The 24,252-nt window shown below is 39.5% G+C and overlaps 1 protein-coding gene across 5 annotated transcripts in view; it reads right to left on the bottom strand.

Moving 5' to 3' along the window:
- HTT (huntingtin) overlaps window positions 1-24,252 on the bottom strand; it is a 209,579-nt gene that overhangs the window by 35,163 nt on the left and 150,164 nt on the right. For 4 of the 5 annotated variants that reach the window (XM_054030679.1, XM_054030681.1, XM_054030680.1 and 1 more), the window contains 12 exons: window positions 21,880-22,018; window positions 16,746-16,868; window positions 15,452-15,665; window positions 15,108-15,253; window positions 14,330-14,507; window positions 13,959-14,054; window positions 13,148-13,335; window positions 10,648-10,774; window positions 3,720-3,820; window positions 1,651-1,805; window positions 1,053-1,192; window positions 754-836 (listed from right to left, as the gene is read on the bottom strand). In XM_054030679.1, coding sequence (XP_053886654.1) covers window positions 754-836; window positions 1,053-1,192; window positions 1,651-1,805; window positions 3,720-3,820; window positions 10,648-10,774; window positions 13,148-13,335; window positions 13,959-14,054; window positions 14,330-14,507; window positions 15,108-15,253; window positions 15,452-15,665; window positions 16,746-16,868; window positions 21,880-22,018 — 1,690 coding nt within the window. The remainder of the gene's footprint in view (window positions 1-753; window positions 837-1,052; window positions 1,193-1,650; window positions 1,806-3,719; window positions 3,821-10,647; window positions 10,775-13,147; window positions 13,336-13,958; window positions 14,055-14,329; window positions 14,508-15,107; window positions 15,254-15,451; window positions 15,666-16,745; window positions 16,869-21,879; window positions 22,019-24,252) is intronic. The other variant, XM_054030683.1, reaches the window with a different exon arrangement.

Here is a 24,252-nt window from a genome sequence, read left to right as displayed (position 1 = left end):
TCAAGGGACCATGGAGGTGGAATACAGGTGCAGTTGCCCTGGACAGTGACAGTAAGTACCTAAAAATGGTAGTTTGTAATGGAAGTTCCTTCTCAGTCAGAACTTTTGCACTGCTAGTCTTACAATAAAAATGTTGGAATTGTTGGCATATTATAGCTGTAATGATTTTCTTGTAGGAAATACAAATGCCTTGCTAATGGGCAGTAATATGACATCCAGCAAGTTAAAATATTCCCAACTAATAAAGGAGGAAGCAAGGGTCCTAGAGACAGACAACATAAATCTGATATTTTCCATAATCTTACTTGGAAATACTAACTTGGGCAATTTAGATCTTTTAACAGTGATAGTAATGTTATTTAAATTAAGTATTTGAAATTAAGAAGAAGTTTTTGCTAATGCATTTCTGCCTTTTTAAAATGGAATACTATTTTTCCAAAAGGAGTTTAAATTTAGTCAGGGAATGAAATATTTAAATTATGAATTTAAACATCAGAATTATTGATAAGGCATTATACTTGGTGCTAACAAGTATTTAATGAATCCTGGTGGAGGACTTGTGCTCCCTAGCTAGGAAATTTATTTACAACTCAAAAAAACCTCACTTGTTTTGTTTTCAGTCAGGATTTAAGATTGGCCTTAGTTTACTAAATCTAAATTGGATGTTAAGCAATGCTTCTTAAACTAGATTTTTGAGAATAAAGACAAAAAAGTTTTAAAAAGTTTGGGCTTGATGTATTAACTTGAACAAACCTGTCCTAGTTTATAGCCCATGTTTCCCATTTCTCGCTCAGTATTGATCTGCAGTAAAAGCTTTTCATGGCTGATAAGACCACCTAAAATAAAAAGACAAAGGACTTTTTAAACAAATGCCCAATAAACCTGAAAACTACTTTTTTTCTACATTATTTGTTCAGAATAGTGTATATGGTAATTCCTGTAAATGTTTTTCTATCACATATAAGAAAAGTTACTTTTTTCAGCAAGCAGCCATCATTTCATTCACTGCAGGACTGAAGAATTATTGGTATAAGTGACCATTGCGCACACACCTGTGGTAGCAGGAGAAAGTGATGGAACAGGGTCCCATGCTTGATAAAAATGGTGAGTGGCAATATTATCCCTCTTAGATATCATTGCTTGGATTTCTTGTTCCACAATTCCTCTGATAACACTTAACTTCCTCCCAAACCTGAAAGCGCAGAAGAAAGCACATTAATGGTTTAAGATGTTTTTTCCAGCATTTGCCTGTAAAATTAAGTATGAAAATTACTAGTTTACTATTCTAGCTGCATATTCACTTAGTTGTTTTTAAACAAGTTTGAAATTGTGCCTGAGCTTAAGGTTTACTGTGATATTAGGGTTCCTTCCATATTTAGCTTAGAAAAACATGAAGAGCTTTCATTGGACAACTGCTCTCCCAACAAAAGAGATGTAGCTATCGTTAAAAGTAAATGTACTCATAGTGTAGTGTTTCATTTTGGGGTTTACAAAATATAACGTGTGTACGTATATATACAAACATATACATCTATATTTTACACCACATGTCTATATTAGTGCTGTTAATAGAATAAGCTATCTTGTGCATAACTCTGCATCAAGCTATCAATATACTTTCATCTGCTTTCAGAACAGGTGAAATAATACCTTGTATCCAGAACTTTTAAAGCTTTATTGCGGGGCTGCTGTTCCAAGCAGCTGATTGCTGGATTGCCTGCAACTGGTATTGTCATTGCACTCAGCACCAAGGAGGTTATGGCTTGTACTGCAAGAACATTAATTTGGGTCCTCTCTGTGTCTTCCTGTAAAGTGAACATACAATTTTCCATTTTCACATAGAGTAAGTTCCACCAAAACCAATGTAATGTATCGCTTGATGCTACAGATGCTCTCTCAATACTCCAGTGGAATGCAACATCCCAAAGACTCTGGCAATGTTTCTGGTGAGAGTGTACATTTCTTCCTGATCAGAACTCTGGCCACCACATCAATCTCCTGATCTATGTTGTAGTTTGTATGAGGCCTCATACTCTTTGGGAACTAAATATAATTATAAGGATTTAACCTACAATCTCGTGATAGATATTTTTTAATATTTCCAGAACCATCCACTTACTTTCATGTTGTGTCTAAGTTCAGATGGATCCATTCCCAAGTTTTTGTGATCACTTTTTAGATACTGATTAAGTTGCAACAATATAATTAATCATAACCAAATGATATACATTTATACTCGAGTCAATAACGACTGTGACAAATATGACAATTTCCTGCGATATCCTTGTCAAACCTTATTGAATTATGTGAAATCTTACTGCATTAAGTTTATATATCACTGTGGGCCAAGGATTGTATGCAATTTCGTGGAGGAGGAGACCACAGCCCTCCAGGAATTAAGAACAGAGTGTGTGTGTGGGGGGGAGGAGGGGGCAGTCTTTCTGATCCTGCAAATGGAAGGACCTTCTGGCCAAAGGGAGGGCCCCAATCCTTAGGGAAGGGTTGGGAGGACTGACAGCAACCAGAACCCTTGTTGGAGGTTGGGGAAGAGGGGTGATCTCTGGTAAGCTTATTAGCTAGCAATCATATGGGTTCTTTTAGTGTTTTTAACATTTCCTCTGTAATGCTTTCACCTTAAGAAAACTGTTAAAACATTAACAATTTTTCCAATTTTTGCTGTATTCAGCAATCTTAGATACTCATTTCTTCAATTTAAAAAAAATATGACTCCCACTGCCATAGTATCAGAGCATCCCCAATCTTTAATGTATTTACCATCTGAAGTAGGTAAACATGCCCCCATTTTATAGATGGGAACTGATGCACAGAGAGACCACATGACTTGCCCGAGATCACGAAGGAAGTCTGTGGTGGGCAGCAAATTGAACCTAGATCACCCAGAGTCCCAGGCTAGTGACCTAGCCACTGGCCCGTCCTTTCTCCCCATTCTGCCTACACCAACCTTTCCTAATTCATTCATATTTATTCTTTTTATTTTACATTTATTTTCCAATAAGTTGTTTGCATTGCAGGACTTTGTAAATGTTCAATTTCAATAACCTTGTCTGTTAAATATGCTGCAGTAAAACATATTTAAAGATCTTACTGATACAGTACTTTCAAGCTGCCTGCAAGTGCAGGGAGATGGACCACATAGCGGGTTTCTCCATCTATGACATCTATGGGTTAGTTCAGGATACAACAGCAACAGTGACTGGGCTACATTACACATCCTGCTCACTTTGTGATCTAAATCTTACAACAAACAGTATTGTAACAAGCTACTTTTTAACACTAAAACTGGAATAGAAAGTATCATGTGTAATCTGACCAAATTATTGTTGCTGTTGGAACCTTAATTAGTTCATTTCCTGAGTTTGATTATAAAGATGCAGCTATTTTCTGATGCAATAATAGGTTTCTTGTAATCTTTTGGCAATTTCTGCCTGTGCTTAATAAAATTAAGCACCTGTATTATCACAATTAGGGTTTGAAGTGTATTTCTTTCATTTATCTGTAACTCAAAAATGGTTGAATTTTTTCTCAAACTTTCCAAAACCATTCACCTACAGGCAGAGACTTTAGCCCAGAAGGTAAATGTTAATTATAAAGGAAGTCATCTTGCGGTATTACAGTGGGCAAGGGTCTGCCTAACAGAGTTAAATTACCAATAAGGAAAAGCATTTATACTACATAAACATGTCACTGAATGGCTTTACCTCTTGTTGATTTTCTTCTTGGTCCATTACAATTGGTTGAGTTACAAGCACACCAAGGAGAGTAGCCCAGGTCTCTTCAAACTGGGTACGGCTAGTCCACCCTATGAACGTATTCAAAGGTATAAGGCTATTTACTACTTCAATGCAACTATAAACTAGCTTTTATTACAAATGTGGAACAGCATTTTAAAATGTAATTTCCACAGAAATAATTTCACACTGGTTCCCTTCCAATTTAAGTCATTTTTATAACTTTTGTAACCTAAGTTTCTCCAATTCTACTTTAAAAAATGTCAATCTCTTACATAAACTGGATTCTGAACATGCGTACGTAAATGATCCTATTCTGATTTGTTTTTCAGACACAATTCTAGTTTTGATTTTATAGTTTAAAAGCAATAAAACCTCAATGAACAAAAATTTGAGAACAGGGTTTTCATAATAAATACTACACTCCGGCCTGGTCCCCACTAAGCCCCCACTTCGGACTAAGGTACGCAAATTCAGCTACGTTAATAACGTAGCTGAATTCGAAGTACCTTAGTTCGAACTTACCGCGGGTCCAGACGCGGCAGGCAGGCTCCCCCGTCGATGCCGCATACTCCTCTCGGCGAGCTGGAGTACCGGCGTCGACGGCGAGCACTTCTGGGATCGATTTATCGCGTCTTAACCAGACGCGATAAATCGATCCCAGAACATCGATTGCCTGCCGCCGGACCCTCCAGTAAGTGAAGACGTACCCTCCAAAAGCATCCAAAATTACCCATTTTTGCAGGGTAGAAATGTGTAGAAGGTCCCAAATGACCCTAAAAAATATATAGCTCTCAGTGGAAGTTCATTCCCAGAAGAAGTGGTTTTTTTTAAAAAACACAATTCAAATAATGCAAAGGTTTCCCAAATAGATCCCTGACTACTAAAGTTTACATATAAAATAAATAAAATATGAGAACATTCTTCCAACTCAGCGTACAGAGTGATCAAACAGGATACAGACTTAAATCATAAATTAGTCAAATATATCTTTCTTCTGTGATGTGTTATCAAAACAATGGTCTTCTGTAAGTACACAGAGAGAATTCTATGTTGCAGCCTTGCAAATCTCATTTGGTGGGAAAGACCCATCCATTTTACTTATTGCCTCCATTGCTCTTTTTAATGAGCCTTGTATGATATTATCTGATTAAAATATGACTATGTAGATCACTGTAGCTACCACTGCTATATAATTTCAACACATCTTGTACAAAGTATGTCAAGAAAGGTGTCTATGGAAAGGTTATGATTTGCTGAATGCGATTATGCTATTTGTATGCATGTATCATTTTTGTATCTGAAGTTATGAATGTTAACTATGTATTTGCATTTCAAATGTTTGTTCCTGTGATAACACCCACAAGGTATTTAGGCTGCACATCTTGAAGGGACTATTCAAGTTAAATGGCCCATCAAGGAACACTTAACTCACAATGGACCACAGAAGACGCCCAGCCACACCTGATGGACTTTCATTTGAACATTCTAACTGGAGTATAGCAGCAACCATTACCCTGCCTAACCAAGCATGCATGGACATGCGACTCCAAACACCATCTTGTTACCTGTAATTTTCCACAAACTAGAACAATAGGTTTTCCCTTCAGTTGGCAGAAGCTATAAAAGGCCCTGGAAACAGCTCCATTTTGCTTCTTTCCTGCTCAAACCTCTGGACTATAGGCTTATACTAATGGGAGCATTCTAACCAAAGGACTGAGGACCTTCCAATGATTTGGAAGCAACCAGAGACCTAACAAGCCCGCAGTTTATTCCATCACTGCTACAAGTCTGATCCAAGAACTTTGCAATTATTGTATGTATTGGATTCCTTTAACCAATTTTAACTCTGACCTTTCTTTCTTTTTATAAATAAAACTTTAGATTTTAGATACTAAAGGATTGGCAACAGTGTGATTCTTGGGTAAGATCTGAGTTATATATTGACCTGGGCCTTTGGGATCAGAATAACCCTTTTGTTTGATGAAATTGGTTTTAAATAACCGTTCATCATTAAGTCTAATGTCTGGTTGCTGAATCCAGGACTGGAATACCTAAGGAGGCTTCACTTCTGACTTCTTGTTAGCCAGTGTGGTGAGACAGAAGTTTACTTTTTTTGCTGGGTTGGTGTATCTCATGGAAGAATAACCACTAGTTTTGGGGTGGGTCTGTCCTTTTTCCCAGCAGCTTGTCCTGACTTTGGTATTCTCAGTCGTGACCCATGAAGACATGTTGATATATCCACAAAGTTTGAAGTGGCACAGCCTGACAATGTCAGTGCCAAACATAAGAAACAACTTGATGGCACTGTGACAGTTATGCTAATTTTACTGCAATAACCTGGATAAAACCTTTTTGAATTAAGTTTAAGTATCTTAGGGGCTCATTGTATTAAAAATGCAAATGTTATGTATTATTGTGGGATTCTAAGTAACGAGTCTAGGGAGGAGACCTGACTAATGTAAACCCCGGGAACGGTTATGAGCTTCAAAGGAATATTTGAAATAATTTGAACTTTTCAAGTTAAGTGGGTTTCCTAGGAAATACCTGGGGAGGGAAGAGAGGGTTACTCCCCTTGTGCAGTAACTGAGGTTCTTCAAGATGTGTGTCCGAGTGGGTGCTCCACTGTAGGTGACGGTGCGTCCCGGCACCGCTGATCAGAGATTTTTGGTAGCACTGTCTGGTCGGGGTGAATGTGTGCAGTAGCCGCCTTGTGGTGCCATTAGTGCTCACGCATCCTAGCCCCCTCTGTTCGTTCTCTACCATAACGCTCCTATTTAGAACTCCAGAATAGAGGGGAGGAGGGTGGTAGTGGAGCACCCACAGGGGGACACATCTCGAAGAACCTCAGTCACTGCACAAGATGAGTAACCCTCTCTTCTTCAAGTGCTGTCCCTGTGGGTGCTCCACTGTAGGGGACTGTAGAACAGTACCCCATTATGGCCGGTTGGGTTCCGGAGTAGGTTGGACAGTCGACGATAGTACCGTAAGACCTAGTATTGCATCTGCCTCAGAATCTTTTGTGATTGCATAGTGGTTTGTGAACGTGTGTACTGAGACCCAGGTTGCAGCCTGGCATATTTCTTTGATTGGTACATTATACAGAAATGCTGTTGAGGTAGAAATGGCTTTCGTTGAATAGGCCCTAAGCCTCTGGGTAATGGGGGTTCTATCTTCTGTTGTTGGTAACATTTGTTAGCAATTTGAAATCCATTTAGACAATCTCTGTTTTGAGATGGCTGTGCCTTTTGATCATTCCGTGGTGGATATGAAGAGTCTTGATGTCTTACGGAAATGTTTTGTTCAATCTAGGTAGAGTGCTAGTGCTCATCTAACGTCTAGTGTGTTTAGCACAGATTCCTGAGTAGATCTATGTGGTTTAGGGTAGAGTGCAGGGAGACGTATAGGTTGATTGATGTGAAATGATGAGGTTACCTTAGGTGTGGTCTCAAAGTCACTTTGTCTTTAAAGAAATCAGTGTAAGGCGGATGGGCCATAAGGGCCACGAACTCGTCCACTCTGCATGCTGATATGATCGCTACGAGGAATGCTACCTTCATTGATAAATGCAGTAGCGAGCAGGTAGCCAGGGGTTCGAATGGGGCTTTGGTGAGGCTCTTAAGTACGAAGTTTAGATCCCATGCTGGTGTTGGTTTGAGGACTACAAAGTATATGTTTTGAATTCCTAAAGGAATCGTTTGGTGTTTGGATGCCTGAAGGCTATAAATCCTTCCATCTTGTGGTGAAATGTGGATACGGCTGCAATTCTTGGAATTGTTTTGGATCATTTATCACCGTGGTTGAAGGGGGCATGACTGCCTCATCTGGTGATGAAGAGAAGTTGTGTTCCGGTGGCAGTTCTTGTGTATCGTCCAACTCTTCTATAGTTTCCTCAGGTGCCTCCGATGGTTCTGTGGCTGTCTCTGTAGGTGGTCATATTTGCTTCCTTTGAGGGATGTGTCCCCCTTGCATTTGTGCTCTGTACACCACCCATGGATTCCAGTGTGCCTATTGCATTGGGAATGGTAAGGGTGGGCACATTCATGGGTTGGTCAACTATGTGGCATGTCTCTGCACAGGTGTGGTTTAGTATTTGTAAGTGATGGTTGAGGTTTGGCACCGGAGGCGGGAGGAGTGACCTGAGTAGAATACTCCCTCCTCCATATCATCTTCCTCCTCACTACAGAAGATCTTGGTTTATCGGTGTCAACGGTACTGGGGAGTCATCAGTGCCAAGTATAGGAGCCCCTGGTGTTGATGTTATTGGTCTGATCAGGGCTGGGGTCATTGGCACTGTATATATCTGTATGGGCACTTGCTTCGGTACTGACCTCTTGTGTGTCGCTTTAGTTGGTGCCGATGTGGCTGGTCTCGTCTTTATTGATAACTGCTCCAATGGAATCTGTACTTGGGGGTTACATCACCGGTTTAGGTATCATCGGCACCGGGTAGTTCCTTGGGGTTGACGGTGCTGTGGAGGAGGCGGCAGTCTTATGCCTTCCACTCGACTCCTCCTCTTTATCATTCGTGCTCGCGGTGCGGCCAGTGCCCGATGTGCCCAGAGCGTCGAGCGTGCTATCCCTGCTGGCCATCAGCTGGAAACAGTTCTCTTTAACAGCTCTTTCTGCAAGGGTGAGGCAGCCCTTTCCCTTGATTTTCTGGAGGTTAGGGTGCTTTCCCTGTCCAGGGAGGAGGTTCCTGGAGAGTCTTCTCTCTGGTTCTTATTACTGTCCAAAGGAGGAGTAAGGGATTTTTCCATCAAAATAATTTTTAGTCTCAGATCCCGGTCTCTCCTCACTTTGGCTTTGAGATTGCTGCAGTGTGTGCATTTCTGAAGGACATGTATCTCTCCTAAGCAACGAACGCACTGTGAGTGTCTGTCTGAGATGGGCATCGCTTCCTTAAACGAGTGTCCATCTGAGACAGGCATCTTTTGAATCCAGGCGAGTCTGGCATTATTTTACTAATTTTTTTGTCTAACTATTTATAAAGAACAACAGGGGAGATGATCTCTTCGCATTTTTGGGGGGAGATAACTAGTTTGAAACTGATACTTAATACTAAATCTACGCTATCCACTACCTATAGCTACCTATTAACTCTACTATCTAATTTATTTTGTTTTGCTCTATTTCAGACACCGCTCATGGAGCTCCACCTGCAGCTGAGGACGGTCGAGAAGGAAATGATGGGGGCCAGCACCACATGGCCCCCAACCAGACACTGCTACCAAAAGTCTCCTATCAATGACGCTGGGACGCACCGACACCTACAGTGGAGCACCCACAGGGACAGCACTCGAAGAAGAATGCACGTTTCCCACTTCAAAACTCACACTTTGGAAGCTACGCCATGAAGAGGGGACCCTATATCTGCTGATCCCCTGTTACAGGAGGACAGATTAAAGACCCAAACAATATAAAGAAGACACACTCAGATTCACGGGGGCCAGTAAGCTTATTAGCAGTGTGTAGCTTCTTTTATTGTTTTAATGTTTTTCTGTAATACTTTCACCTTAAGAATAAATGTACTAGCTTAGAAAGAGCTACGTAGTAACTGAAGCATGAGCACTACACTGTTGATAGTCCCTGAGGGAGGAAGGCAAAGACCTGCTGAGGCAGTCTGCCTTGCTGGAAATTCACAGTGTAAGTAGGGAACTGTGCAGCCTGGAAATAAATCAGTCAGGAAAGACAGAAGCATGTCTCCACCCAAGAGAAGTAACAGCTAGGGAGCCAGAAGCCTAAGAGGGAGTTCCCTTGCTGGACCATAGAGAGAAAAGACAGGTGCAGCTGCCCTGAATTGTGAATGGTATATCTAACAGTAATGGTGCGTGGCAAAAAAACCCAATGGATATTTCTATACAATACAAGGAATGTTACTGGCAACACCAAAGTTAAATCCCTGTATTACTAAAATTTCATATTACAATTCTGAGCTGAATTTAGTGCTCACTGAATTACAGTGATTCTATCCTGCTCTGCAATATCCACTATTCCACTTCTACATAGAAAATGATAGTCAATGAAGTACCAAAATTGAATTTTTTGGGTGTTTTTTTCATAACACTGATATACATACATACATACATACATACCATACCTCCCACTCTTCCACCCCCAAATAGGAAGAGACCAATGCATTCATTTTAGTTTGGGAATTAAGCAGTATTTGAACCCTGCTCTCCGAAAGGGAAAGACGAAATCATGATCACAGTATATTTTGGTTTAGTTTTAACCCAGAGTAAGGTTTTCCTATTTTAGTTTGAGAAGAAATCAAATATTGTACTTCATTTTTGCTTTTATAGTGAAAACTAGTTTATCTGAAGCTCATATCCCAAAACTTGTTTATCTGACACAAGATCAAGTGCTCCCATCACGTATCAAAGATGCTAAAAATGTCCCACCACCAATCCAAATTTCTTTCTGTCCTCCAACACATTTGGGTAAACAGTGATGGTCTAACTCAGGGGTCGGCAACCTTTCAGAAGTGGTGTGCCAAGTCTTCATTTATTCACTCTAACTTAAGGTTTTGCATGCCAGTAATACATTCTAACATTTTTAGAAGGTCTCTTTCTATAAGTCTATAATATATAACTAAACTATTGTTGTATGTAAAGTAAATAAGGTTTTTTAAGTGTTTAAGAAGCTTCATTTAAAATTAAATTAAAATGCAGAGTCCCCCGGACCGGTGGCCAGGACCCGGGCAGTGTGAGTGCCACTGAAAATCAGCTCGCGTGCCGCCTTCGGCACGCAATGCCGTAGGTTGCCTACCCCTGGTCTATCTTTTATCATAAACATAGGTTGTTCCTGGATCTGCATTCCAAACTATGAATTTACATACTTCTGAGAGCTACTTCTAATAAGTATTCAATAGAACCATAAACATGTTGTCTACCTACCCAATGTATTAATGCGATAGATGAACTCTTTAAAGATTTCTTTTTCTTGAAGAAATTCGACAGGAATTTCTGGAAAAGCTGTGCCAAAATCACCTGCAGGTTTTGGTGACCAGCCTAGTTTCCAGACCTGTTGGAATATAAAAAGGATACTAATTATTTTAAAATAGTAAATATTATATTAATATTACAGCTATGATCATCACATTCGGAATTAAAAATTGCGAGATACCAATAGTAATGATAACCCATCCTAATGCACAAAGGATGTGTAAAAAGATTCTAAATTCAAACGGTACTTTTATGTGCCTACTATATATTTGACAGTCTTTTTCATGGTATTTTAAGCATGTGTTACATAACCTGCTAATAACTCAGTGAAAATTACTCAACTCTTCCAACAATAACAAAAACAAGTGGATAATCTTGTTACTAAAAAGTGTTTAAACTTTTTTTTTGACCGTTTCTAGTTGCAGACTTATTATACTTCTTCCTCTTTACTGAAAGTTGTCAGACAGGGAAACTTTTGGTAAATAAAAAAGCCAAGGTTTCTTTTCTACCCTTACATCATTTCAGAAATAGGTATCTGAATGTGATAAATCTCAAACTCTTCACTTAGAGACCACACAGCATATCGCTCTCTCTCTCTCCACACTGGACTGAGGTTCAGAAGTCTTTAGATCAGTTATGAATTTGGTCTACCTGAGTAATAGTGCATAGTACTGACACTAGGCCAGTAGAAAGAAAGAGGCAGTGCCTTGTAATAACCAATTAAATTACTTTGACATTTAAAGGATTCCATGTTCTCCCTAAAACCTGAACTGTGTAATTAAGATATTATGCACAAAACCTATATTTAATGGTTAGAAGCCCATCTAGTCTCGGATGACCCAAAAATCAATGCAACCTTCCTCCGCAAAGGCAGCATTTCAAAATGAGATGTTAAATTTAATGGAAGTAAGCAAAACTTGGAAGTTCCATGTTTCACATACCAAACTGACATCAGACCAATCTCACATTATTAATCTGGATTATAGTGGTGCCAACAATGTACAAGGTGCTTTCCAAATACAGGGAGTCCTCGGAATTACGATGCCCTATTTATGTCGGACGCCACTTACGATGCTTTTCAAATGACTGCCCCTTTCGCCCCAGGATGCTTGTTTCACCCTTCTGGTGCTCGATTTGCATAAAGTTTGCTTGAAATCACTTCTTGGTTGCACTATACTGGTATGGAGCTGGAATGGGTCACTTCTGATTGGCTTCGAGGCAGCAGGGTAGCTTGTTGCCAGGTAGGGTTGCTGCTTGTTTTTGATTGGCTCCTGACCCTGCTCAGCCAATCAGAAAGCGTGAATAGTGATTGGCTGAGGCTCAGCATGTGTGCCATTCTCCCAGGCTTTCTGAGCCTGAGGCTGCTCAGAATGCTGGCAACAATGTGAATTTGTGTGTTTATTTGAATGCTGTTTACAGTAAATACATTGATGTTGCAACATTAGTCATCTATCATTCATTTAGTAAAAAAATCTGGGTTATTGTGGTGACAATAGTGTATCAAGGTGTATAAAAGTGTTGATTCACAAACCAATCTCCCCTTCGTACCACTGATTCCTAAGGGAAAAGCGGTTTTGACTTACAACGCAACTCTGAGGAATGAATTGTGCCATAAGTCCGAGGACTCCCTGTATAACTAACTCTTTGCAACAAAAGTCAAACACCACCACTCTCCCCCGATCCTTCATATAAATCATATACTTTTAAAATAAGACCTCTACTGACCCACTTTTAGTTGACAGTACAATGTAAACACTTTTGAGGTAAGGATTTAAAGGAGAGGTTGTGGATTCTCCGACTAAATTAAGGGAAGGTATTCCACATGCAAAGGGCAGCATAAAGCACAAAGTGAACAAAAACTTTTGACTCAAGAGGGGGGAAAAAAAAGTGTTCTCTCAACACTTTGTGGCATCCAGGTTGTCAAACACTAGTATATACAGATTCAGAAACACTTTCCCGCACAACAGCTAAAAATGCTTCTGATAATTCTGCTTTGTACTTTTAATCAGAGGATCTTAAAGTCCTTTAAAAATATTAAGGAATCTTGCAACAACTCTGAAGTATTTCTCTAGCCATTTTACAGGTACATTAACTAAGCACTAGAAGGGCTAAATACCTTGCCCAGTTCACAGTTAGCCAGCAGCAAATGTGAACAAAATCCAAGAGTCCTGATTTTTAATAAGTACTAGATGGAACAGTTTCAAACAGAAACTCAAGGAACTCTCAAACGATCCCATAATTCTAAGCAAACCTCTCACTCTACAGAAGACATTCACATTTGAAAATATTTTTAAAGCTAGTATTGCCAGGCGCTATTTAAAAAAAAAAGGACAAAAGGGGACAACCAAATCTGAGTGTAAAGACTGAAGATCTAGCAAATTATTATATTCATTTTATCCAAAAATGGCCAGTATTTTTCATCTACTATGGAAACAAACCATAATGCACGTACCAAGGGAGGTACTCTTGTGTAGCTGTTTACTAGAGGCAGTCTACCCAAGCTGATGATTATGTTCTTAAGGACAGGAGTGAGAAATGCTGGGATACTGTTGTTTCTCTTATGTCCCAATGCCAAGACAGTCTGTAAACACTCCACCATTTCAGCCACCATTTCACAAGCTGTTGTAATATATTTCGCTTCTGAGTTGAGAGAAAAATGAAGTTCAGTGTAAAATATAGTCAATATATAACAAAACACATACAAATCTAAAGATGTAAGAGGAAACAAAAACTCCAATAAGAATAAGCCTATTTCTAACCAACTAAAGTGGAGTCTCAATGTCAGATGAGCCATATCATCACAGTAGGTCCTAGTCCCACACCTAGACTTGTACTCATACCCAACACAGTGCAATACAGAAGATGAAATCGTAAAATGTTGAAGTTGGCACCCTTCAGATGACAAGTTAATAGTTTTTACACTATCGGTCCAGATACAACTTAAGGTTCTCATAACACTTTTCAAAGAGTGCTCCATTGACACAGTGTCAGTTAAATCTGCACAGAGCACACCCAATCAGTACAGTACTGCAAATGGCTGCTGTGGTCGGAGAACTGTTGTAGAGAGGTCCCCACTTTCTAACAGTAATGCAAGCTTAACCATTTGTTACCAACAGTGAGAATTTTTTGAAATAATTCCTTAGTGCAGATAAGACTCAACCAACTTCCTCTTGCTTTTAACTGGAAATAAGGAGGAAAATCTGGCAAATTTTCTACAAACTATGTAAAATTGCATGCAAACTAGAACTTCTTTGTTTACTTACTTTGAGCATTTGAATCAACTTCATCCTCATTGACCCCTTTTGAAGTATTCTTCTTCCTTTCTGGACTAAGAAGCTGGTTTCCAGGTTCAATTGCAACTAAATTAGATAAATACAGAGAAACATTTAAAAAACCTCTCAGTTTTAATTCTTTCACAAAATTGTCAAAGCAGCACTTGTATTGGCAAGATATCTGGCAAGTTCAAAGGTAAATAAAAAATAAAAAGTTAATTTCCATGGTGGAAACATATTTGGCAAAGAAAAAATTCAAAGGACAGAAAATTCTGCATTTCTTCAGGATTCTTAGCATAGGATCAGTGAGGTTTGCTGGTTTATTCAGCAGCATCTCCCATATTTGTACAAATTTAACTCACCTGCCTCTATTATAAATCTGACACAATTAATTAGGGAGCAAGCCTGTGTCACATACACTGCAGAAGCCAGCAAATTCCAGAGACCAGGTTGCTGTAATGTCAGGCAGCAGCATTCCAAAGCAGCTTGAAGATCTATACTTAGTGGAATATGTTCATGTATTAAATGCCATGACAGTGCCTGTACAAGAAAAAGTTTTCCATTATATCAAATGGTCCCCATATGCAAAAATATGAGATCAATTTATTTTTATCCACATCATTACATACATTTGCAGCTACCAAAACTAGCAGGATTCATTTTTCTTGCTACAGTAAATTAGCATGTCACTAATTCAAAAAATTCCAACTAGAAAAAAAGTTATAAGCAATATATTGAGTAAACTATTATGTTTATTCATCTTCTCAACAAGCCCCACAGTGCCACTTTCCAAACTGCCAAGACCTCCCTGTCCCGCAGCCAGACTTTCTCTCAGTTGCGGTGAAAAGTCTCCCTTAAAAAACAAAACAAAAACAAAAAACCCCCCCAAAATCACCAAAAAGATCTCAGTTTTTCTTGTCCCATTTTCTCTGCTAAATTCCACCTGATGTGTAGAATATACTCTGACACAAAAGAGTAACCATTGAATGAACGAATATTGGAAATGCATGCTTATACATAAACCTAGAGCCCAAAATGCTTCTAGACCTACAGAACTCCTATTGAAACTTCAAAGTTAAAGGGAAATGGAACGTATTTGTAAACATTCTGTTGCACCTTTTATTACAATCACTCTCTTACCTCTAATGACATTACTACAAACTTCAGGATGTCAGTCTCTTTGTCAGGTGGAATACAGAGAGATGCTGGTAATTTAGAGAGTAACAACAAATACTGAGCCAGTGCACGAGAGAGTTTCATCACAGTCTGGTACAGCATTGTGTCTCCTATAAAATAAAATGTCAGGGTAAAATCTAGAGGCTTGAAATAAAAACCATCATGGTTAACATTTTCTTTAACAGACAAAACATTTTGGGCAAAATATTTTACTGCTGAAAATCTTTGATCCCATTAGAGAACTAACTTATTGTGATAACACTGTTATACAGTATGATGAAGAGAATAAGACCTTTATTTTATATTACCAAAAATATCGCTTAGCTTGCTCCAATAGGCTGAAGTCTCAACTGGCTGCAATGGCTGAAAAACTTGATGGCTGGCAGGAAGTTTTTGAACTATGTTACACACATGGTCTAGGGTTACCCTACGGGCAGTTTCAAAGAGGCTGCTCTTTTGGTCTTCTGAGATTCCGTTCATGCCAAGACTTAAACAGGGAGCTAACAAGCTTAAGTTGAACTCCTGAAATCACAAATGGTACATAAAAGTTTAGAAAGAACACACTTCCAAGGAGAAAGGAAATTAAAGCTTTTCGGTAATACTATGCAAATTAACAGAGCAACATTATGGAAGAGCCACTGTGATTGCCACAGTTAAGGTTGTGTTCTGGTTCACACTTAAAACTGGATTCCAACTTTATTTTGTGTGGAAAATGCCATCTGTCCCAAATTTTCAGCACCTAATCTGAATAAAACTAGAATTTTCTGTGAGTTTTAACTGATTAGAACTTGGAAACTAATCAGTTTACAGATGGGAAACTGAGATAGAGATTAAGGTCAAAAGTATACACTAATTTTGGATGCCTAATTTAAGATGCCAGGACCTGATTTTAAAAATTCCCAGTGGCCAGGGGAGAGCTCCACAGTATGCAGCTCAGGGCTCACAGGGCACAGCCAGAGTGCAGTGAGCTGGGTGGTGAAAGCTGGGATGGGTTCATGGAACTGGGTAGCCCCATAGAGCATGGGGTTTCTGACACAAATGATTCCATGTTGACTCCCAGGTGAGTGAAAGAGAGAGAGCGAGCCCACTTGGAGGAGATCAGGGAGAAAGATAATAATTAAGACTCAGATTTAGACGTGGGTATTTTTAGTAAAAGTCATGGCAATAAACAAAAGTTCACAGCCAGTGACCTGTCCATGACTTGTACTATAGATACCCCTGACTGGGGCACCGCTGGTGCTCGGGAGGGGTGGGGGCAGTGGCCCCGGGCACTGCTGCTACACTGCACCAGCTGCTGTCGAAGTCACGGAGGTCCTGGAAAATCACAGAATCCATGACGTCCGTGACAGACTCACAGCCTTAATAATAATTAATGTACTTGGCTATCTAGAGCACCTTTCAATTGGGAGCTCAAAGTGCTATTGTCCAAGCTCAGTAAAACACAAAAAGTCAACGAACAACTAAGTAAAATTTAAAGAATTTTTAATTTCTTTTTAATAAGCCAATTTGGTCATTAATAGTAATATGAATAGTAATATAAATTTTACAATTTTTAGCAAGTGTCATCTTAAATTCTCCTCTTCTCATTGTGAGAGAAATTACCTTACTGGTCATGAAGGAGTTTAGTTCAGGCTGAGGTATCCTATTCACCAGCTCTGCACCTTCCAGCAGTGCAGAGTCTGACCTGACCCAGCACTGTGATCTGACTAGTGATACATACCAGTCCTTTAAAAAAAATAAAAAATGAAATTTACTACAATTTACTTTTGACAGAGTTAGAAAATAGTTCAATTTTGTTTTACCCACTAATTAGTCTTCTCAAAGACTGTCCCTTTGCCAATCCAGAATTACTGGATTAACCATGCCTACTTCTATCTGTGGAGACAGAGCTCTATATATTTCAATTTAAGCACTGAAATTGGGTCCTCTAAGAGACTATTAGGTGTCATCTCATCTAGGCAAAACTTCCAAAGCATAAGGGGACTAGTAAACAAGAAGAAAAAACAAAGCAAGAAAGAGCACACAGGACTGCTCAACAGACCCCATTATAATAGACCAGTAAGACAAAATTGATCTATTTTCTGGCAATTGTCCATTTGCCAATCCAGAACTGCTGGAAAATAGCAAGGAGAAGGAAAAGATGCTAACTGACAGCATGTAGCTCACTGAGACCCGAAGCAAGACGGGGTCATCTAGACACACTGTAATGCACATAAATGATAAAGACAAGCCATGGGAGTAAAAATTAGAATGAAATGCAAAATTATATGCAATTTTTTAACATAAAGAAAGAAAGCCTGCAGAATCAAACAGAAGATAGCATTTATCTAGGAATGCTTGGTAAAAGAATGAGGACTAAGTCCTAGCACTTCAGATTTCCTCATTATAAAGTATCTATGGGTCTAGTGGAGACAGAGTGAGGCCTGTGACCCGAGTAGAAAACTTGTGGAAACTAAAATTTGCAATGGCAGACTTAATACAAGATGGCCTTTAATATTTTCTCTCTCTTTCTGGTGTCGTTTTAATTGCAAATGGGTGTCAGTATTTACAGAAGGGAGCTGTCCTATCTAAATAGAATTTGATGGCCCTAGGGATATTAAGGAGTGAACAGTGACCTCCTTAGTGCAAAAAGGCTCAGGAAAAAGGAGGAAAAGCCAATTTCCTGGTTAATGAGAAGAGAGAACAATATTTTAAGGAGAAATTCAGGAAAAAAATTGAACAGCCACCTTGTTGGTGAAAATCTGAATATAGTATTTCTTGCAAGAATGTGCACTGATTTGGTGTACATATGCAACTGCAATAAGGAAGTTTACTTTTAGGGTGTTAGGGGACTACGAGTTTTTGGTCAAGGGTATATCTGGAAGAGCTTAGAAACTCCAGACTAAGTCTCACTATACTGAATAGTGGTCATGCATCCAGTCAGTCTCTCAGGATAGTGAAGAAAACCAGGATACGCAGGGATTTAAATTAAACCTCATTTTTAAAGTAATGTTCAAGGACAAAAGGGCCTACACTTGGCATTACAGAGTATTCACAAAGGTCTAGATTGAAAAAAATCTGTGAAGATTTCCTGAATGGATGATAGAAACCTAAAGGGAATCATTCTTCCTGAAACACCAACAGAATAGTGTAGCTCAGATACGGATATGCTTAGAATTGTTGAAATTTTTCTTTGGCTACAAGAGAAAGTTCACAGCAGCAGCAGCAGAGTAGTCAAAGGTCTGCAGAATCAACCTGTTAGTTTTGATGCTGCTAAACTGAAGTTGCCAGGGGCTGGATTAAATCCAGATCCTGTTGCAGAAAATCTTTGAAGTGGCCACTGCTCAGATAAACCACCTGAAGCAAACTGAGAAACAAGGTCTTCAGGTCCAATAGGGAGCTGTAGGAATAATTTTGGCCCAATTTCTCCAGAGCCTGCTGGCAATCCTCAGCAAATGCAGAAGAGAAAGCGTATAGCCAAAGGGCACAACCAACTGAAAGATAAAAGCATCCACTAGCCAAATTTAAGGGCTCCAATGTGTGGAACAAAAATACAAAAAGGTTTATCTGGTGGACATCTCATTTAACAAATACCAAAAATAGCACCTCTGAATTGTCATTCTATGGGAAGGAAATTTCTGGGTTCAGTCAATTTGCTCGCACGTTCAGCTTGCCCTGCGTACTTGTTACTGAAATGGATAGGTGAGTGCTCTTAGACAAAAATCTACGAGGTTCTGAACTAAAGAGAGAGGAAGGTACTCATGGTACCACCCTGCCAGTTTATGTAGGTGTTGCAGAATTAGCCACTGAGAAAACATGAATGGACATCTTGAAGTTTCTGTGCTTTGCAAACAAAGCAGAACCAGACTCCTGAGATCATTCATGGGAACTTGTCCCAGTTTACTACAAAGCCATGTCTTAGAGAACTGACAGGGCTTAAAAGTTAAATCTGTCTATTTGAAAGGAACTGCCTTGATAAGTAGGTCCCGCAATTAATGAAAGCTCTGGATTCCTTCTTTCCTCAGTACTGCAGTCTCTATGACCATTCATCTTTGCAATAATCTGAGGAATGGATGGAAGATCAAAGGGAAGATCCACATTCTGGAAGTCGTTTTGTTCTGTGAAATATTGAGGGGTGTTGTCTGGGCAGGTTGAATGGGGATGTAGACGTATGTCTCAAAGGAATTTACTCTGAGATTATGGATTAAAAGAGCAAGTGTTTGAACTCTGAACCTGGTCTTCTCAAAATGGATTGGCTGGGGTGGGGGGTAAGGGGGGCGAGATCCAAGATGATTCAGAATACCTTTTTGCGGTCACTGTAAAACAGCAGGAGCAAACAGATTCCTCTCAGACAGGTTGAACAGCCATAGTGCTAGGTTTGTAACAGTTCATTAACTATTTCAAGGAGTGTGTCTTTCAAGGACAACATGGGAGGGAGATGGCAATGTAGCATGGAATGAAAGAAGAACTTTGAACAGACAAATTAAATTGGTTTCATAACCCATCTGAACTGGTCCAAACAAGGAAGGAAGAACCTCCATTTCCCCTACAATGAAAATGCTAAGGGTTTCACTGTGATTTAGGTTGCTGGGGGCAGAGCTGAAAGAGTTTCTAATTTGGACCTCTGACTCAAATTAAGCAACGAAAGGGATACAAGTATTCTCCCTGGACAATTGGATCTCGGACATGGGGAGTTTTTCCTTTTCCTGTTTTGGAAGCTGAAACATGCTAGATCAGTAAGTTCCTTGATAGTTGTATCAAAGGTCTCTCCAAATAGCTTGATCCCATTGAGGTAGCTTTATCTAAATGTTTTTGGAGGTGGAGTCTGTCCCAATTGAATATTGAGATATTATGCTTCATAATGGTGGAATGCAGAAGGGAACTGATATGAGAAATAGACAGTGCAATACGAAATACTATGGACAAAGAATGGGAGAGAGAGCAGGTATTTAAGGAAAGTTTTAAGAGCCTTGGTACCAACAACCTTTTGTTTTGTCAAGGCTGAAACCTGTCAAATTTATGACAAAAACCATGAAGGTGGCCATCAGATCATAGCTGCTTTGAGCACTTTGGTAGAAGTTTCATAAAACCTGCTGAGGGAATGTTCATTAAGCTTGTCTACAATGTCTACGAGTGGCTGCTCTTCGTAAGGGAATTGTTTCACTTCAGCAGAGGTAGACACAGTCACCTCAGATGATTGCAAATGTAGAGAAACTGTCCTGTTGGATTCTATAGAGCTTCTGACATATGTCTGGTGGATTCCTTTTTTTGCAAGCGAAGTAGAGCTACTCAACCAACAATCTTTTTGTTTTACACTGGTAGAGCTGATCTAATTTCCCTCATTTTAATTATTTGGGGGATTCCTCAAAGATCTAGGATGGAGTGGATTTTTGCCAACTAAGCTTTCCAATGCAGAGTCAAAATTCCTGTCCTCAGCCTAATTGGACTCTGAAGAGCTGGAAGAAGTTAGAAGGAGAAAGCTCCCTATCTATGAAGGATGTGGTACTACTGTACTTCCAATGGTTTTCATGTTATTTGAGTTTTCTGGAGTGGTTTCTCAGATGTTCATTGGTGTAGGGTGGAAGGGAAAAAAAGTCAGGGTCAGAGGAGGAAAAGGAGTTTCTGAGAAATACACTCTAGAAAGGGCCATACTACGTGTGTGGAGGAGCAGCCAGATGTGGAAGGGACAAAGCCTGAGACCATGTAGTGCAGGTCACCACTGTGGGGAAGCATGTCATCAATACACATTGAGCTAACTCTGGTCTAACTGAAACACAAGGAAGATAGGGAAGGGAATCCTAGAAAAACCCAACTAAAGAGACTACCAGATTGATGAAAGTGGCTGGGGTGACGGTCCCAAGACAGGGAAAGGTCGTTTAACTGGGAACCAAAGAAGTATAGGACTGAAGTGTTCAGGAGATGCCTTGGCTGAGGGAACAAGGACCAATTCATTTCCCTCCCTTGCTCCTAGATTGGAGTGGAGTGGTGTCCTAAACTACAGACATGAAAAAAGGTAGTAGGTAGACTGGCTGTGCCACACAGATGAGTGGAGCTGCACATATGCCCCACAGTGAATGGATCAGATCCTGTTCAGTAGGATGCAGTTTCAGATAAGACCAAGACATGCTAGCCTCAAGGCTGCTGGAGACTCTTGTAGGACATGAACACTGTAGGCCAACAGAGGACTGCAAAGAGTACCAGATGGTAGGCTAAAGTCTAAATAAGACATCAGCTGTTGGGAGCCAGGAACTGTGTGGATTTGCTGGCCCAATGGCTAACTAGGGACTGCACTGAGGCAAAGAGGAGTCAATGAAGAAAATGAAGTCTTTGAAAGTAAACAAGACAGTAAGACAAAGAGCAAAAGCACAGCTGAGGTGGTCAGAGATGAGAAAGATGGTACCTATAAGTCTCTTAAGGAACCAGTGAAAGTTCTGAAGTAGCAAATGGACAAAAACAGTCTCTTGCAAACCGACGTAACGTGCATCTCTTCATCACTATTACAGACTAAAAAAGTTTAAATTAAAAGAACTGCACAAAACAGTAAGTTTATCACAATTAGATATAAATGTATGCGCTGCAGAATTTAAGAATAGGTAGCTGACGTTTATTTACCACATTATTCAGATTTGTACACAGAGCACCATATGGGGATTAAAGAAAAGCTTCATTCGTAGATATATTTTACTAATAGAAAAAGCTTGTTATAGCACAGATAGCAAATGTGTTTTCCTATGAAATATTCTAAATATGGCCTTACTTTGTCTGGAATTACATTCTCTAAGGCTGGTTGGTTTTCCCCATCCAGTGGGTGTGAAGTAACCAAAGGTGAAGGGCTAGTTGTTTCTGGTGCTACTGTAAGGCGAAACCTGTCCAATAGCGAGTAAAGTCTTTGGTGTCTGAAAACAGATAAGCACACATCAGAATTTTTTTTATAAGGAATACCTATTTTACATTATGCTACAAACATTTAATAGACCTGTGCTAATTACCTGGTACCTGCTAATTACCTGGTACTGATATTCCACTCTTATCACTAAAACTAAATTTTCCACTTTTCTACATTGTCCTCCAGCAGCTACCTATCACATATTGAATTTGAAAGAAGACAAACAGTTACTCACCTTACGGTAACTGCGGTTCTTTGAGATGTATTGTCTATATATACATTTTCCACTGTTAGTGCGCATGCACCCAGTGAACTCAAGTTTATGTTCTTTTGGCCATCATTTGTCTGTTGGGGTATGTGCCCTGAGCATCCTCATGCCCTCAACCAAGGGCTTAAAGGGCAGGGCAACCTCAACTGCCCTTCAGTTCCTTTGCCAACAGGTTTTAATCTATGTTTTAAATTACGGTGGTCAAGCGATTAAAAAAAAAAATCGCAATTAACCACACTGTTAAACAATAATAGAATACCGGTTATTTAAATATTTTTGGGTGTTTTCCACATTTTCAAATATATTGATTTCAATTTCAACACAGAATACAAAGTGTCCAGTGTTCACTTTATATATATATTTTTATTACAAATATTTGCACTATAAAAATAAAATAGTATTTTTCAATTCAAGTGCTGTAGTGCAATCTCTTTATCATGAAAGTAGAATTATGCACACAAAAATAACTGCAGTCAAAAATAAAACCATGTCAAACTTTAGAGCCTACAAGTCCACTCAGTCATACTTCTTATTCAGCCAATCACTAAGACAAACAAAAAGAAGAACAGGAGTACTTGTGGCACCTTAGAGACTAACAAATTTATTAGAGCATAAGCTTTCGTGGACTACAGCCCACTTCTTCGGATGCATATAGAATGGAACATATATGCATCCGAAGAAGTGGGCTGTAGTCCACGAAAGCTTATGCTCTAATAAATTTGTTAGTCTCTAAGGTGCCACAAGTACTCCTGTTCTTCTTTTTGCGGATACAGACTAACACGGCTGTTACTCTGAAACTTAAGACAAACAAGTTTGTTTACATTTTCAGGAGATAATGATGCCTCCTTCTTATTTACAATGTCACCTGAAAGTGAGACTAGGCATTCGCATAGCACTTTTGTAGCTGGCATTGCAAGATATTTACATGCCAGATGCGCTAAAGATTCATATGTCCCTTCATGCTTCAACCACCATTCCAGAGGACATGCATCCATACTGATGATGGGTTCTACTCAATAACGATCCAAAGCACTGCAAACCGACTTATGTTCATTTTCATCATCTGAGTCAGATGCCACCAGAAGAAAACATTTTCCTTTTTGGTGGTTTGGGTTCTGTAGTTTCTGAATTGGAGTGTTGCTCTTTTAAGACTTCTGAAAGCATGCTGCACTCCTCGTCCCTCTCAAATTTTGGAAGGCATTTCAGATTCTTAAACCTTGGGTCGAGTGCTGTAGCTATCTTCAGAAACCTCACATTAATACCTTCTTTGCATTTTGTCAAATCTGCAGTGAAAGCAAGCTGGGTCATCATCTGAGACTATTATAACATGAAATATATGGCAGAATGCGGGTAAAACACAGATCAGGAGACATACAATTCTCCCTCAAGGAGTTCAGTCACAAATTTAATTAATGCATTATTTTTTAACGAGTGTCATCAGCATGGAAGCATGTCCTCTGGAATGGTGGCCAAAGCATGAAGGGTCATACGAATGTTTATCTTATCTGGCATGTAAATACCTTGCAATGCCGGCTACAAAAGTGCCAGGCAAATGCCTGTTCTCACTTTCAGGTGACATTGTAAATAATAAGCAGGCATCATCTCCCATAAATGTAAACAAACTTGTTTGTCTTGGCGACTGGCTGAACAAGCAACTTCTGTAGATTCTTTTAAATATATTCCAGTACTAGAGATACATAGGGAGCTATTTGGGTTCAGTGCATGCTTTTATCCAGCGTTACTCCATAGTGAAAGCATCAAGATCTGATGTTCATTTTGATAGGGCTGTCTTACAGTCATTTAGATAGATTCCTGTCATCCATTTTCTGTGATCCTATGTCACTGTTCATGAGTTACCAACAGTGGAATATATATGGACAAACACTCAAAGGAGAAGAAGAAATCATTCACCTTACACTAACATCAAGATGTATTGCCCAACTGACCCCACACCCCCTCAGTTCCTTCTTTCTGGA

This window comes from Malaclemys terrapin, chromosome 5, assembly GCF_027887155.1.
Source record: "Malaclemys terrapin pileata isolate rMalTer1 chromosome 5, rMalTer1.hap1, whole genome shotgun sequence".
In the NCBI taxonomy this organism is placed as follows: domain Eukaryota; kingdom Metazoa; phylum Chordata; order Testudines; family Emydidae; genus Malaclemys; species Malaclemys terrapin.
Note: the sequence above shows the minus strand (reverse complement) of the source record. Positions and strands in the feature narration are given on the sequence as shown.